Source organism: Pseudophryne corroboree, chromosome 7 (assembly GCF_028390025.1).
Source record: "Pseudophryne corroboree isolate aPseCor3 chromosome 7, aPseCor3.hap2, whole genome shotgun sequence".
NCBI classification, from domain to species: domain Eukaryota; kingdom Metazoa; phylum Chordata; class Amphibia; order Anura; family Myobatrachidae; genus Pseudophryne; species Pseudophryne corroboree.
In genome coordinates this window covers 120,839,658-120,856,160 of record NC_086450.1, presented here as the reverse complement: position 1 = coordinate 120,856,160, position 16,503 = coordinate 120,839,658, and the positions used below count along the sequence as shown (strand labels likewise).

General features: G+C 46.7%; 1 protein-coding gene and 1 long non-coding RNA gene across 3 annotated transcripts in view; one reads left to right on the top strand and one right to left on the bottom strand.

The window, feature by feature from the left end:
• The window catches only part of TTC21B (tetratricopeptide repeat domain 21B), a 418,459-nt gene that overhangs the window by 53,059 nt on the left and 348,897 nt on the right, over nt 1–16,503 (bottom strand). For both annotated transcript variants that reach the window (XM_063933597.1, XM_063933598.1), the window contains exons 25-26: nt 12,057–12,252; nt 3,616–3,840 (exon numbers count right to left, since the gene is read on the bottom strand). In XM_063933597.1, the coding sequence (XP_063789667.1) occupies nt 3,616–3,840; nt 12,057–12,252 (421 nt within the window). The remainder of the gene's footprint in view (nt 1–3,615; nt 3,841–12,056; nt 12,253–16,503) is intronic.
• The window catches only part of LOC134944759 (uncharacterized), a 97,314-nt gene that overhangs the window by 56,110 nt on the left and 24,701 nt on the right, over nt 1–16,503 (top strand). The window lies entirely within an intron of this gene.

Genomic DNA, 16,503 nt, shown 5'->3' with positions numbered 1-16,503 from the left:
CCCATATTTTCTATCGGGGGGAACCCACGCATCATCACACACTTCATTTAATTTATCTGATTCAGGAAAAACTACGGTAGTTTTTTCACATCCCACATAATACCCTCTTTTGTGGTACTTGTAGTATCAGAAATATGTAACACCTCCTTCATTGCCCTTAACGTGTGGCCCTAATAAGGAATACGTTTGTTTATTCACCGTCGACACTGGATTCAGTGTCCCTGTCTGTGTCTGTGTCGACCGACTAAAGTAAACGGGCGTTTTAAAACCCCTGACGGTGTTTTTGAGACGTCTGGACCGGTACTAATTGTTTGTCGGCCGTCTTATGTCGTCAACCGACCTTGGCGCGTGTTGACATTATCACGTAATTCCCTAAATAAGCCATCCATTCCGGTGTCGACTCCCTAGAGAGTGACATCACCATTACAGGCAATTGCTCCGCCTCCTCACCAACATCGTCCTCATACATGTCGACACACACGTACCGACACACAGCACACACACAGGGAATGCTCTGATAGAGGACAGGACCTACTAGCCCTTTGGAGAGACAGAGGGAGAGTTTGCCAGCACACACCAAAAACGCTATAATTATATAGGGACAACCTTATATAAGTGTTTTCCCTTATAGCATCTTTTTTATATATTTCTAACGCCAAATTAGTGCCCCCCCTCTCTGTTTTAACCCTGTTTCTGTAGTGCAGTGCAGGGGAGAGCCTGGGAGCCTTCCCTCCAGCCTTTCTGTGAGGGAAAATGGCGCTGTGTGCTGAGGAGATAGGCCCCGCCCCTTTTTCGGCGGCCTCGTCTCCCGCTCTTAACGGATTCTGGCAGGGGTTAAATATCTCCATATAGCCCCCGGAGGCTATATGTGAGGTATTTTTAGCCAAAAATAGGTTTTCATTGCCTCCCAGGGCGCCCCCCTCCCAGCGCCCTGCACCCTCAGTGACTGCCGTGTGAAGTGTGCTGAGAGGAAATGGCGCACAGCTGCAGTGCTGTGCGCTACCTTAAGAAGACTGAGGAGTCTTCATGCCGCCGATTCTGGACCTTCTTCTTGTTTCAGCATCTGCAAGGGGGCCGGCGGCGAGGCTCCGGTGACCATCCAGGCTGTACCTGTGATCGTCCCTCTGGAGCTAATGTCCAGTAGCCAAAGAAGCCAATCCATCCTGCACGCAGGTGAGTTCACTTCTTCTCCCCTAAGTCCCTCGTTGCAGTGATCCTGTTGCCAGCAGGACTCACTGTAAAATAAAAAACCTAAGCTAAACTTTTCTAAGCAGCTCTTTAGGAGAGCCACCTAGATTGCACCCTTCTCGGCCGGGCACAAAAATCTAACTGAGGCTTGGAGGAGGGTCATAGGGGGAGGAGCCAGTGCACACCACCTGATCCTAAAGCTTTACTTTTTGTGCCCTGTCTCCTGCGGAGCCGCTATTCCCCATGGTCCTTTCAGGAACCCCAGCATCCACTAGGACGATAGAGAAACTGAGGTAATCTGCTGGTCAGGCTGGAGATGGGAGGGGTTAGAGGGGGAGGAGTTAGTTTTTATAGGTTCTGGGCCAAACTCCCTTCCCACACACTGTAACCCATCAGTAAGTGTGCAGCGTCCCCCAGATGGATGAAAGAGAAATCCTGCCAAACAGCTCTGGAGATGGATAAAGAAGTGATGATGAGGGGAGTCACACAGCTTCCCAGTCTATCACACCCATAATATCACAAAGGATGTGGCCATTAGCAGCTATTGTCTGATGACAGATAACATTACCCAGAACTACAGGAAAATGTTGTATTCCATAGCTAGGGGGAGGGGACATCATGCCCTAACTCTCCCATTCTGGCTCACAAACACATGGCGCCACTAATTGTTCTTAGATATTATCTGGTGATCCACAATGACAAACCATATATAATAAATAAAAGGTTTCTGTTTAATGCGGTAGGTTTTCTACTTGCGTTAGGTCTTCTTGGGCAACCATATTATTTATTAACATTTTAAGCATTTAAACTGAGATGGAGAAAATTAGCAAAATACAAATATAATTTCCAAGTGCAGATTTATTGGTGGGAAAGCCTACAACAGCTGGTTTCAGCAGAGGACTGAGAGAACCCAGCAACAAAGGGGTTAATAAAATAACCATTTCTCACACCTAAAATATGGTTTTGTTAACGTGTCATTTATGGCTTACATGAATAATGCAAGTAATAGGACATCTGGAATTGTCTTTAATACATGTGACGATTGTGTGTGTTATACTTAGGGTCTAATTCAGCATGGGTTCTACTTGTGCAACCCATTACTCTAACATGCAGGGGGATGCCCAGCACAGGGCAAGTCCTCCCCGCATGCCGGGTCCTATCCCCCCGCAAACATGCAAGCACATCACAAGACAGCATGTTTAGGGCTGCCATCTGTCTACGCAGCCTAGCTGCAAAGGCAGACGGCTACCCGCCATGTTTAGGCTCGCATCGGCTGCATGTGATCAGTCAGAGGCTTTCGCATCTCACTGTGCGTACACATGCAGTGCGGCTTCTCCACCAATCGTAGCTGTGTTTCATGCTGAATTTGGCCTTATTACCTACAGGTGCAAAAAAATCTAAAATGGGGGGGCATTGTGTAATTAAAAAAGTTAAAACCCCCCCCTTTTACTTTAAAACCACCACTGTCATTAAAGCTATTTCTTTTCTCCTAAAATATTTCTGGGTGAAGTGAGCGGACCCCCCTTGGGTGATGATGCGATTTGCGCTAAATTGTGTCATAATAGCCACGCCCCTGCTGCACAATTTTGGTAATGTTGCCATTGCATAATAGGGGGCATGGTTATGATGACCTGATCATGGAGCCACGCCCCCGAACTGCATCACGTCTCCACGCCAACACTTGTGTTATGCCACGCTCCCTGCTGTGTCGCTCCGTCGGCAACTATGATCCTACACCATAAACCTATGTGTCTCAGTAGAAATTGAGTTACACAGAGGATCTAAACCTGCTTTCGCAATTACACTTATTATTAATACAATTACCGCACTATGAGCATGAACCACAAAAATAGAAAATTCACAAACAAAATGAATTCAATGCTGTTCACGAACAGATAAACTGGAATTCAAGCGGAGAACTAAAGTCCATCTTTGTAGGTCACTGCGGCAAGCCATGTTACAAAAATAAAGAAAGTAGTATGGAAGAACATTTTAAAAGGAGTTAGTTAATAATATAGATCACCACATAAAGTGAATACAAATGAGAATGAAAAAAATCTGTGTACGAATGAAAAAGACTAATGCGGTTTGTATTGTCAATTTAATTGCTTCTGGAAAGGGAACATTATAACCCCCAAGATAATTATTCTTCATTCTGATAAAAGGTATTTTTCTGATAATGCAGTGAAGTAATCACTTTTTCCTATCTGGAGTCAATTATGAGAACGCCTAATTTTTATTACAAAAATGGAAATGGCAATGAGTTTTACAGTTCCCTTAAATGCATTTTAACAATCCTGTGCAATTTTGTATTTAAACAAGATGAGGATTTAAACTATTATAAAGGAGGTTGGAGGAGCGGAGCAGGCAGAATCCAAAGTACAAAACAAGTGTTATAAAAGACCCAAAGCGGCCTCATTTCCATACCCTGTTATGCCGGAGGCAGCGTTTCAGCAGCTCACCCGCCATATCGTACTTTCCAGACTGAATGTAAATGTCCGCCAGGAGCAACAGACTCTTTTCAAACTCTTCTGCGTCTATTGGATTCCAGTTCATTTTGGAGATTCTTTTCAACTGGTTTCGTGCTCTTGGAGTTTGTTTCAATATCATGTAAGCAGTGGCCATACCTAACAGTGCTGGCACATGGTCTTTCTGGAAGATTAATACAAAATCAAATTTTATAAAAAAAGATAAACATAAGTCAAATCAGGTCTTGCAAAAGCAAGAGACCGACTCATACGTGCTACTAGCATCAGCTATTTTATGTACTAGCATCAGCTATTTTATGTACAGAACAAAAAATAAGAATTTACTTACCGATAATTCTATTTCTCATAGTCCGTAGTGGATGCTGGGACTCCGTAAGGACCATGGGGAACAGCGGCTCCGCAGGAGACTGGGCACAAAAGCAAAAGCTTGAACTAGCTGGTGTGCACTGGCTCCTCCCCCTATGACCCTCCTCCAAGCCCCAGCCAGGATACCGTGCCCGGACGAGCGTACATAATAAGGAAGGATATTGAATCCCGGGTAAGACTCATACCAGCCACACCAATCACACCGTACAACCTGTGATCTGAACCCAGTTAACAGTATGATAAACGAAGGAGCCTCTGAAAAGATGGCTCACAACAATAATAACCCGAATTTTGTAACAATAACTATATACAAGTATTGCAGACAATCCGCACTTGGGATGGGCGCCCAGCATCCACTACGGACTATGAGAAATAGAATTATCGGTAAGTAAATTCTTATTTTCTCTAACGTCCTAAGTGGATGCTGGGACTCCGTAAGGACCATGGGGATTATACCAAAGCTCCCAAACGGGCGGGAGAGTGCGGATGACTCTGCAGCACCGAATGAGAGAACTCCAGGTCCTCCTCAGCCAGGGTATCAAATTTGTAGAATTTAGCAAACGTGTTTGCCCCTGACCAAGTAGCTGCTCGGCAAAGTTGTAAAGCCGAGACCCCTCGGGCAGCCGCCCAAGATGAGCCCACCTTCCTTGTGGAATGGGCTTTTACAGATTTTGGCTGTGGCAGGCCTGCCACAGAATGTGCAAGCTGAATTGTACTACAAATCCAACGAGCAATCGTCTGCTTAGAAGCAGGAGCACCCAGCTTGTTGGGTGCATACAGGATAAACAGCGAGTCAGATTTCCTGACTCCAGCCGTCCTGGAAATATATATTTTCAGGGCCCCGACTACGTCCAGTAACTTGGAGTCCTCCAAGTCCCTAGTAGCCGCAGGCACCACAATAGGCTGGTTCACGTGAAACGCTGAAACCACCTTTGGGAGAAATTGAGGACGAGTCCTCAATTCTGCCCTATCCGTGTGAAAAATCAGGTAAGGGCTTTTATAAGATAAAGCCGCCAATTCTGAGACACGCCTGGCTGAAGCCAGGGCTAACAGCATTACCACCTTCCATGTGAGATATTTTAATTCCACAGTGGTGAGTGGTTCAAACCAATGTGATTTTAGGAACCCCAAAACCACATTGAGATCCCAAGGTGCCACCGGGGGCACAAAAGGAGGCTGTATATGCAGTACCCCTTTGACAAACGTCTGGACTTCAGGCAGAGAAGCCAGTTCTTTTTGGAAGAAAATCGACAGGGCCGAAATTTGAACCTTAATGGACCCTAATTTTAGGCCCATAGACAGTCCTGTTTGCAGGAAATGTAGGAAGCGACCCAGTTGAAATTCCTCTGTAGCGGCCTCTTTGGCCTCACACCACGCAACATATTTTCGCCAAATGCGGTGATAATGTTTCGCGGTTACATCCTTCCTGGCCTTTATCAGGGTAGGGATGACTTCTTCTGGAATGCCTTTTTCCTTCAGGATCCGGCATTCAACCGCCATGCCGTCAAACGCAGCCGCGGTAAGTCTTGGAACAGACAAGGTCCCTGCTGGAGCAGGTCCTTTCTTAGAGGTAGAGGCCACGGGTCCTCCGTGAGCATCTCTTGAAGTTCCGGGTACCAAGTCCTTCTTGGCCAATCCGGAACCACGAGTATAGTTCTTACTCCTCTCCTTTTTATGATTCTCAGTACTTTTGGTATGAGAGGCAGAGGAGGGAACACATACACTGACTGGTACACCCATGGTGTTACCAGAGCGTCCACCGCTATTGCCTGAGGGTCCCTTGACCTGGCGCAATATCTGTCTAGTTTTTTGTTGAGACGGGACGCCATCATGTCCACCTTTGGTTTTTCCCAACGGTTTACCATCTCTTGGAAGACTTCTGGATGAAGTCCCCACTCCCCCGGGTGAAGGTCGTGTCTGCTGAGGAAGTCCGCTTCCCAGTTGTCCACTCCCGGAATGAACACTGCTGACAGTGCTATCACATGATTCTCCGCCCAGCGAAGAATCCTTGCAGCTTCTGCCATCGCCCTCCTGCTTCTCGTGCCGCCCTGTCTGTTTACGTGGGCGACTGACGTGATGTTGTCCGATTGGATCAATACCGCCTGACCCTGAAGCAGGGGTTTTGCTTGAGTTAGGGCATTGTAAATGGCCCTTAGTTCCAGAATGTTTATATGAAGAGATGTTTCCATGCTTGACCACAAGCCCTGGAAATTTTGTCCCTGTGTGACTGCTCCCCAGCCTCTCAGGCTGGCATCTGTGGTCACCAGGATCCAATCCTGAATGCCGAATCTGCGGCCCTCTAGTAGATGAGCACTCTGCAGCCACCACAGAAGAGACACCCTTGTCCTTGGCGACAGGGTTATCCGCTGATGCATCTGAAGATGCGATCCGGACCATTTGTCCAGAAGATCCCACTGAAACGTTCTTGCATGGAATCTTCCGAATGGAATCGCTTCGTAAGAAGCCACCATTTTTCCCAGGACCCTCGTGCACTGATGCACTGACACCTGGCCTGGTTTTAGGAGATTCCTGACTAGCTCGGATAACTCCCTGGCCTTCTCCTCTGGGAGAAACACCTTTTTCTGGACTGTGTCCAGAATCATTCCTAGGAACAGGAGACGTGTCGTTGGAATCAGCTGCGATTTTGGAATATTTAGAATCCACCCGTGCTGACGTAACACTAACTGAGATAGTGCTACTCCGACTTCTAACTGTTCCCTGGACCTTGCCCTTATCAGGAGATCGTCCAAGTAAGGGATAATTAAAACGCCTTTTCTTCGAAGAAGAATCATCATTTCGGCCATTACCTTGGTAAAGACCCGAGGTGCCGTGGACAATCCAAACGGCAGCGTCTGAAACTGATAATGACAGTTTTGTACTACAAACCTGAGGTACCCTTGGTGAGAAGGGTAGATTGGGACGTGGAGATAAGCATCTTTGATGTCCAGAGACACCATATAGTCCCCTTCTTTCAGGTTTGCTATCACTGCTCTGAGTGACTCCATCTTGAATTTGAACCTCTTTATGTAAGTGTTCAAGGATTTTAGATTTAAAATTGGTCTCACCGAGCCGTCCGGCTTCGGTACCACAAACAGCGTGGAATAATACCCCTTTCCCTGTTGTAGGAGAGGTACCTTGATTATCACCTGCTGGGAATACAGCTTGTGAATGGCTTCCAAAACTGCCTCCCTGTCGGAGGGAGACTTTGGTAGAGCAGACTTCAGGAACCGGCGAGGGGGAGACGTCTCGAATTCCAGTTTGTACCCCTGTGATACTACCTGTAGAATCCAGGGGTCCACTTGCGAGTGAGCCCACTGCGCGTTGAAATTTTTGAGACGGGCCCCCACCGTGTCCGAGTCCGCTTGTAAAGCCCCAGCGTCATGCTGAAGACTTGGCAGAAGCAGAGGAGGGCTTCTGCTCCTGTGAAGAGGCTGCCTGGTGCAGTCTTTTTCCTCTTCCTCTGCCCCGGGGCAGAAATGAGTGGCCTTTTGCCCGCCTGTACTTATGGGGACGAAAGGACTGAGTTTGAAAAGACGGTGTCTTTTTCTGCTGAGAGGTGACCTGGGGTAAAAAGGTGGACTTTCCGGCCGTTGCCGTGGCCACCAGATCCGATAGACCGGCCCCAAATAACTCCTCCCCTTTAAACGGCAATACTTCCATATGTCGTTTGGAATCCGCATCCCCTGACCACTGTCGCGTCCATAACGCTCTTCTGGCAGAAATGGACATAGCACTCACTCTTGATGCCAGGGTGCAAATATCCCTCTGTGCATCACGCATATATAGTAATGCATCCTTCAAATGCTCTATAGTTAGTAATATACTGTCCCTATCCAGGGTATCAATATTTTCAGTCAGGGAATCCGACCACGCAACTCCAGCACTGCACATCCAGGCTGATGCGATTGCTGGTCGCAGTATAACACCAGTATGTGTGTATATACCCTTCAGGATATTTTCCAGCCTTCTATCCGCTGGTTCTTTGAGGGCGGCCGTATCAGGAGACGGTAACGCTACTTGTTTAGATAAACGTGTGAGCGCTTTATCTACTCTAGGGGGTGTTTCCCAACGCGCCCTAACCTCTGGCGGGAAAGGGTATAGTGCCAATAATTTATTAGAAATTAGCACTTTTTTATCGGGGGAAACCCACGCTTTATCACACACCTCATTTAATTCATCTGACTCAGGAAAAGCTACTGGTAGTTTTTTCACTCCCCACATAATACCCTTCTTTGTGGTACTTGTAGTGTCAGAAATATTCAATGCCTCCTTCATTGCCGTGATCATGTAACGTGTGGCCCTACTGGACATTACGTTTGTCTCCTCACCGTCAACACTGGACTCAGTATCCGTGTCTGGGTCTGTGTCGACCCACTGAGGTAACGGGCGTTTTATCGCCCCTGACGGTGTCTGAGACGCCTGGACAGGCACTAATTGATTTGTCGGCTGTCTCATGTCGTCAACAGTTTTTTGTAAAGTGCTGACATTGTCACGTAGTTCTTTAAATACAACCATCCAGTCAGGTGTCGACTCCCTAGGGGGTGACATCACTAATACAGGCAATTGCTCTGCTTCCACATCATTTTCCTCCTCATACATGTCGACACAATCGTACCGACACCCAGCACACACACAGGGAATGCTCTGATAGAGGACAGGACCCCACTAGCCCTTTGGGGAGACAGAGGGAGAGTTTGCCAGCACACACCAGAGCGCTATATATATCAATAGGGATAACCTTATATAAGTGTTACTCCCTTTTATAGCTGCTGTTTATAATTTAGCTGCCAATAGTGCCCCCCCTCTCTCGTTTTTTACCCTGATTCTGTAGGGACTGCAGGGGAGAGTCAGGGAGCCGTCCTTCCAGCGGAACTGTGAGGGAAAATGGCGCTTGTGTGCTGAGGAGATAGGCTCCGCCCCTTCACGACGGCCTTATCTCCCGCTTTTTTCTGGAAAACTGGCAGGGGTTAAATACATCCATATAGCCCAGGAGCTATATGTGATGTATTTCTTTTGCCATCCTAAGGTATTTCTGTTTTTATTGCGTCTCAGGGCGCTCCCCCCCAGCGCCCTGCACCCTCAGTGACCGGAGTGTGAAGTGTGCTGAGAGCAATGGCGCACAGCTGCAGTGCTGTGCGCTACCTTAGTTGAAGACAGGAACGTCTTCTGCCGCCGATTTCACCGGACCTCTTCGTTCTTCTGGCTCTGTAAGGGGGCCGGCGGCGCGGCTCCGGGACCCATCCAGGCTGAACCTGTGATCGTCCCTCTGGAGCTAATGTCCAGTAGCCTAAGAAACCCAATCCACTCTGCACGCAGGTGAGTTCGTTTCTTCTCCCCTTAGTCCCACGATGCAGTGAGCCTGTTGCCAGCAGGACTCACTGAAAATAAAAAACCTAAAATAAACTTTTACTCTAAGCAGCTCAGGAGAGCCACCTAGCATGCACCCTTCTCGTTCGGGCACAAAAATCTAACTGGGGCTTGGAGGAGGGTCATAGGGGGAGGAGCCAGTGCACACCAGCTAGTTCAAGCTTTTGCTTTTGTGCCCAGTCTCCTGCGGAGCCGCTGTTCCCCATGGTCCTTACGGAGTCACAGCATCCACTTAGGACGTTAGAGAAATACTACCTACATACTAAATTGGGAAAAACTAGGGGATTCTGTACAGGAAAAAGATTAAGGTGTTCACATACAGTAGATAACAAACTCAGCAGTAGTACCCAAAGTAGTAATGCAGCAAAAAAGGCAAACAAGGTATTAGCATGCAGAAAGCAGAGAATTGATGCAAGGGATGAGAGTGTTACACTTCCATTATATAAATCACTAGTGAGGCCACATCTCAAATACTGTGCACAGTTATGGGCACCATACTACAAAAAGGATATCCTGGAGCTAGAAAAGGTTCAGAGGCAGGCGACCAAATTGATTAAGGGGATGGAGACGCTAGAATATGAAGAAAGGTCTATTAGGCTAGGCATGTTTACACTGGAAAAAAGAGATTAAGAGGGGACATGACATTTACAAATATATAAGGAAGGGGTCAATACACAGAGCTAGCGGGGGATTTATTTTTGGTAAGATCATCACAAAGGGCACGTGGACACCCGTTTAGGTTAGAGATTTCGCACACAGAGATGGGAAGGTTTCTTCACAGTAAGGACAATACGTATTTGGAATTCCCTGCCTGAAAGAGTAGTAATGGTGGACTCGGACATTACTTTTAAGAAGGGTCTAGACAAATTCCTAATGGATAAGGATATACAGGGTAATGGTGGGTAAATCATGCACTATAATAAAATAAAATAAAAAATTGACATAACGGCTGAACATTCACCACAGATAAAATTAGTCTTAAAAATATTACAGTGTAGGAGAGCACTAACAGGTTGAACTCTATGGACAAACTTTTTTTAACCTCAGAAACTATGTTACTTTGGGCGATATTCAATTGTTTATACGTATAAAGTGATGGGAGATTGGGTGGCATATTCAATTGTTTATTTTTATCGTGCTTGTTGCGCCCAGAGTGGTCAGGTTTAGCAGCGTAAAGCAGCTAAACCCGACCAAAGTAATGGACGTGACGTAAAAAAAAGTCCCATTTCAGCACTCAAACGGGTCCCTTTTTTGCTCACTTCAGCTCGCCACCCCCTTTTAATTAATTAGGCTACTAATAACATTAATTATAAAAACATTGTCACACAGTTAATGTTTTAAAGCCTGTTGCCATGGAGCTAAGCGTGTGTTGAGAGGGCCAGAAATCTATCCAGTTCCCATATAGTTAGTGCGTGTGACTTTAGACCAATGAGGAACGCTACAGGAGAGGAAAAGAACAAACAGTGGCCAACAAAACTCTATGCCAGGCATTCCCAACCTCAGTCCTTAAGGCACACTAACAGTTCAGGTTTTAGTAATAACCATGCTTGAGCACAGGTGAATCATTTATGATTTAACCACCTGTGCTGAAGCCTGGATATCACTAAAACCTGCAAAGGCTGGGAAAGGCTGCTCCATGCTGGTATCTATATTCTCAAGCCAACTGCACTAACGTGAAGAAGGATCGAAGATAGAGTCCTGTCTAGTTCACCCATTACCACAATGGGGTATATTCAATAGGTGTCGAATCCCTCGTCTTGTCGGAAAACTAGGCTTTTTCGACAAAAAAAAGCTGTCGAATTGCATTCGACAATTCAATACGCCACTTTTCGACAAAAAACCTGTTGGATTCGTTTTGACTTTTCGACAGTTGAGTGTCTGTAATGTTAAATCCCCGGCTTTTTGACAAAAGTATATTCAATTTAAGATTGTCGAATTGGTATCAGTGGTTTTTGACGTGACTTTTGACAATTTCATTGCGACAAGTTTTTTTGTCGTGAGCCGACAAGAAATTTGAAATACTTAAATTTTTTTGAATTTTTTTTTAACTTCTACTAGCATATCTATTTATATTTTAAGTAATTATATAATTGTTTTTTGTATTTATGAGTCACATTATTATGTTTAGATTTTTTCCTGAATATTTTTTTCTTTACTGGACTGAGGGAAGGAATGTACCCATGATTCAACATTTTTACCCAGGTTACACTTCACCGAAGCCACTCCTATGCTTGAGACTTCAGGGAGAGGAGCAGCCATTACACAGTCAGCTGTCTTGTGGAATCGTTTTTTTAGGGCAATCTGCGTTTTTAACATATATATCATATTTTTTTTACACTGACTACAATAATGGAGCCTTTTTCTGACCAGATTGTGATGTTCATGAAGTCGAATCCCGGCCGCCCACAATCCATTGGTCCCTTTCCGACCGGAGGAGTGTTGAATCCTTTTCAAATTGAATATGTCGAATTCAGTGCACGGGAAGGAGGGTTTCGACAGTCGAATCGGAAAACTGTTGAAATCCACTGCGGGATTCAACACCAATTGAATATACCCCATAGAGTGTTCTACCTACTAGATGCTCTCCATTAGCTTCCACTTAACACAGTTTAAACATATACACATTTAAGGTAAGGGGGACCTTACTTCTGCAGCGGCCACTTCGGTGAATGTGCTAAGTGCGCGCTCTACAGTTGCTTTTTGTTTGGTAGCCATCAGGCAATAGTTCTCCATGATCCGCAGCTGTATATGACCCTGGATAGTCTGCGGCTTTAGTTCTTTAAGAAGCTTCTCCGCCGTTCGGACAGCGAGTTGAACAGATTCTTGTTTTTCTGTGGAATTCCTACATAAATCAAAAAATTAGCAGTATATTTATTTTATCTAGTGTTCTTAATATGAAACGTAATGTAAACTCTTCTTTAGGTAGGCTTCAAGCCTGAAAATCCTTAATCACTGATCCAGTGAAATTGTACATGTATAGTGCCTAGTTCAGAGTTGGGAGTAAAGCAAAAAAGAGCAAGTAGTTATAGCTGTGCAACTGGACACACCACACTGCAATGCAGGTGGGGAAGATGTAACGTGCACAAATTGCATTATAAAAATAAAGCTCTACAATAATTTGTGGGCTACACACAGTCAGCCAGTAATTATGCTGTATGTAAAAAATAATAAATGGAGTCATACAGCTTGTAGTGCAGTATTCTTTGTCCATGTGCAAAGCTAGGCCTACTTACTCTTTTTATATTTACTGCCAACATGGAATCAGACCCAAAGTGCATGGTAAAATATGTTTGTGGGTTTTGTTTTTTTTGGGGGGTAAAAAATAGGATTTTGGTTACCTACCGGTAAATCCTTTTCTCGTAGGCCGTAGAGGATGCTGGGGTCCACATTAGTACCATGGGGTATAGACGGGTCCACCAGGAGCCATTGGCACTTTAAGAGTTTGAGAGTGTGGGCTGGCTCCTCCATCTTTGCCCCTCCCACCAGACTCAGTCTAGAAACTGTGCCCGAGGAGACGACATACTTCGAGAGAAGGATTATACACAGATAGTGGTGAGATTCATACCAGCTCACACATACAAGGTACGTCAAGTCAACTAGCTTGAACTACTCAGCAACAGCTGAAACATTACTTACCAAGTAACAATGCAGTACTCAAGTAAAACGAAGTTGTACTGAACCAAATAACATTTGCAGGAGAACGAAGCGCTGGGCGGTCGCCCAGCATCCTCTACGGACTACGAGAAAAGGATTTACCGGTAGGTAACCAAAATCCTATTTTCTCTTCTGTCCTAGAGGATGCTGGGGTCCACATTAGTACCGTGGGGATGTACCAAAGCTCCCAGAACGGGAGGGAGAACGCTGAGGCTCCTGCAGAACTGATTGACTGAACTTCAGATCATCAGTGGCTAAAGTATCGAACTTGTAAAACTTTGCAAACGTGTTCGACCCAGACCAAGTTGCAGCTCTGCAAACTTGCACTGCCGAGACACCCCAGGCAGCCACCCAGGAAGACCCCACCTTACGAGTAGAGTGGGCCTTAACAGATTTTGGACACGGCAGCCCTGCCGTAAAATAAGCGTGCTGGATAGTGAACCTAATCCAGCGAGAAATAGTCTGCTTAGAAGCAGGACACCCAATTTTCTTGGGATCATAGAGGACAAACAGAGAGTCCGACTTTCTGTGACGAGAAGTTCTCTTCACATATATCTTCGGAGCCCTTACGACATCCAAGGACTTTGATGTAATTGAGGAGTCAGTAACCACTGGCACCACAATAGTTTGGTTGATATGAAATACCGACACAACCTTCGGAAGAAACTGCTGATGAGTCCGGAGCTCAGCTCGATCTTCGTGGAAGATCAAGTAAGGGCTTTTACAGGATAAAGCCCTCAGCTCGGACACACGTCTAGCAGAAGCCAAGGCCAACAAAATGACCGCCTTCCATGTAAGAAATTTGACCTCTACCTCCTGTAGAGGTTCAAACCAATCCGACTGGAGGAACTGCAACACCACGTTATGGTCCCAAGGCGCCGTAGACGGTACAAAGGGAGGTTGGATATGCAGAACTTCCTTCAAAAAGGTCTGAACCTCAGGGAGGGCAGCCAATTGTTTCTGAAAGAACATGGATAGGGCTGAAATCTGGACCTTCACAGAATGCAAACTCAGGCCCATATCCACTCCTGCTTGCAGGAAGAGGAGGAAACGTCCCAGTTGAAACTCCACCATAGGAAACTTCTTGGACTCACACCAAGAAACATATTTCTTCCAAATACGATGGTAATGTTTAGACGTTACCCCTTTCCTAGCCTGTATGCGGGTAGGAATAACCTTCTTCGGAATGCCCTTCCGAGCAAGAATCAGGCACTCAACTTCCATGCCGTCAAACGTAGCTGTGGTAAGTCTTGATAGGCGAATTGCCCCTGCTGCAGCAGGTCCTCCCGAAGAGGAAGAGGCATCGGCTCTTCATGCAGTAGATTCAGAAGGTCCACATACCAAGCCCTTCTTGGCCAGTCTGGGGCAATGAGGATTGCTTGAACCCTTGTTCTCCTTATGAGCTTTAGGATTCTTGGGATGAGTGGGAGTGGGTACACTGACTGGAACACCCACAGTGACACCAGGGCGTCCACTGCCACTGCCTATGGGTCCCTCAACCAGGAACAATAATGTTGAAGCTTCTTGTTGAGACAAGAGGCCATCATGTCTATTTGGGGTAAACCCCAAAGGTCTGTTATTTCCTTGAACACCTCCGGATGGAGTCCCCACTCTCCTGGAAGGAGATCGTGTCTGCTGAGGAAGTCTGCTTCCCAGTTGTCTACTCCCGGAATGAAGATGGCTGACAGCGCTAACGCGTGCTTTTCTGTCCAGAGGAGTATTCTTGTCACCTCTAACATTGCCGCTCTGCTCTTCGTTACGCCTTGTCGGTTTATGTAAGCCACTGTTGTTAAGTTGTCCGACTGCACTTGAATGGCCGATTTCTCAGAAGAGGGGCCGCCTGAAGAAGACCGTTGTAGACGGCTCTTAGTTCCAGGATGTTGATGGGCAGGCCGGCTTCCAGGCTTGACCACCATCCTTTGAAGGTTACTCCTTGAGTGACTGCTCCCCAGCCCCGAAGGCTCGCATCCGTGGTTTAGAAGGGCCCAGCCCTGAATCCCGAACCTGCGTTCCTCCAGAAGGTGAGGCAATTGGAGCCACCAGAGGAGTGAAATCCTGGCCTTTGGCGACAGACGAATTCTCTGGTGCATGTGGAGGGGAGATCCCGACCACTTCTCCAGGGGATCCAGTTGAAAGGTCAGAGCGTCGAACCTCCCGTACCGGAGAGCCTCGTAAAAGGCCACCATTTTTCCTAATAGGCGAATGCATTGATGAACAGACACCTGAGGTGGCTTCAGGACATCGCGGACCATGGCTTGCATCACCAACGCCTTTTCCTGCGGAAGAAACACCCTCTGCACTTCCGTATCCAGGATCATTCCCTGAAATGACAACCTCTGGGTTGTTCCAAATGTGACTTTGGAAGGTTCAGAATCCAACCGTGACTCTGGAGCAGTTGCATTGTGAGGACAATGGACTGCCGCAGACTCTCCTTGGACGATGCCTTTATCAGCAGGTCGTCCAGATATGGAATGATGTTCACACCCTGCTTGCAGAGGAGAATTTCACCATCACCTTGGTAAACACCCTCGGTGTTGTGGAGAGGCCGAATGGCAGTGCCTGGAACTGAAAATGACAGTCCAGCAATGCGAAGCGGAGATCAGCCTGATGCGGCAGCCAGATCGGAATGTGGAGGTACGCATCCTTGATATCCAGGGATACCAGGAATTCCCCTTCTTCCAGACCTGATATCACCGCCCTGATAGACTCCATCTTGAACCTGAACTCCTTTAGAAAGGGGTTCAATGATTTTAGGTTCAGAATGGGCCTGACCGAACCATCCAGTTTTGGTACCACGAAAAGGTTAGAATAGTAACCATTGTTCAGCATGTGAGGTGGTACTGGCACAATGACCTGTGCCTCTACCAGCTTTTGGACAGCGTCTTGTAGTACAGTGCTGTCCTCCAACAGAGTTGGCAAGCCTGACTTGAAAAAGCGATGAGGAGGAAGACTTTGAAATTCCTGTATCCCTGAGACACAACATCTACCACCCAGGGATCCAGGCCGGACGATACCCAGACATGACTGAAGTGTCTGAGTCTCGCTCCCACTGGCCCAACCACCGGGGCGTGCAGTCCACCATCATGCAGAGGACTTTGGCATACCCGAAGCAGGCTTTTGTTCCTGGGAACCTGCAGCGGCAAGTTTCTTGGACTTAACCCGACCTCCCATAAAGAAGGTATTGGAAGTTCTGGCCTTTCTAGGCTTGTTAGGCCGAAAGGACTGCGATGCAGATGAAGAGAAAGATTTCTTCGGAGCAGGTGCTGCTGAGGGAAGAAACGGAGACTTACCCGCTGTAGCGGTGGATATCCACGCATCTAGAGCTTCCCCAAAGAGAGCCTGACCTGTATAGGGTAGGGACTCCACACTTCTTCTGGATTCCGCGTTGGCCGACCACTGGCGCAGCCACAGTCCCCGACGAGCTGAAACAGACATGGAA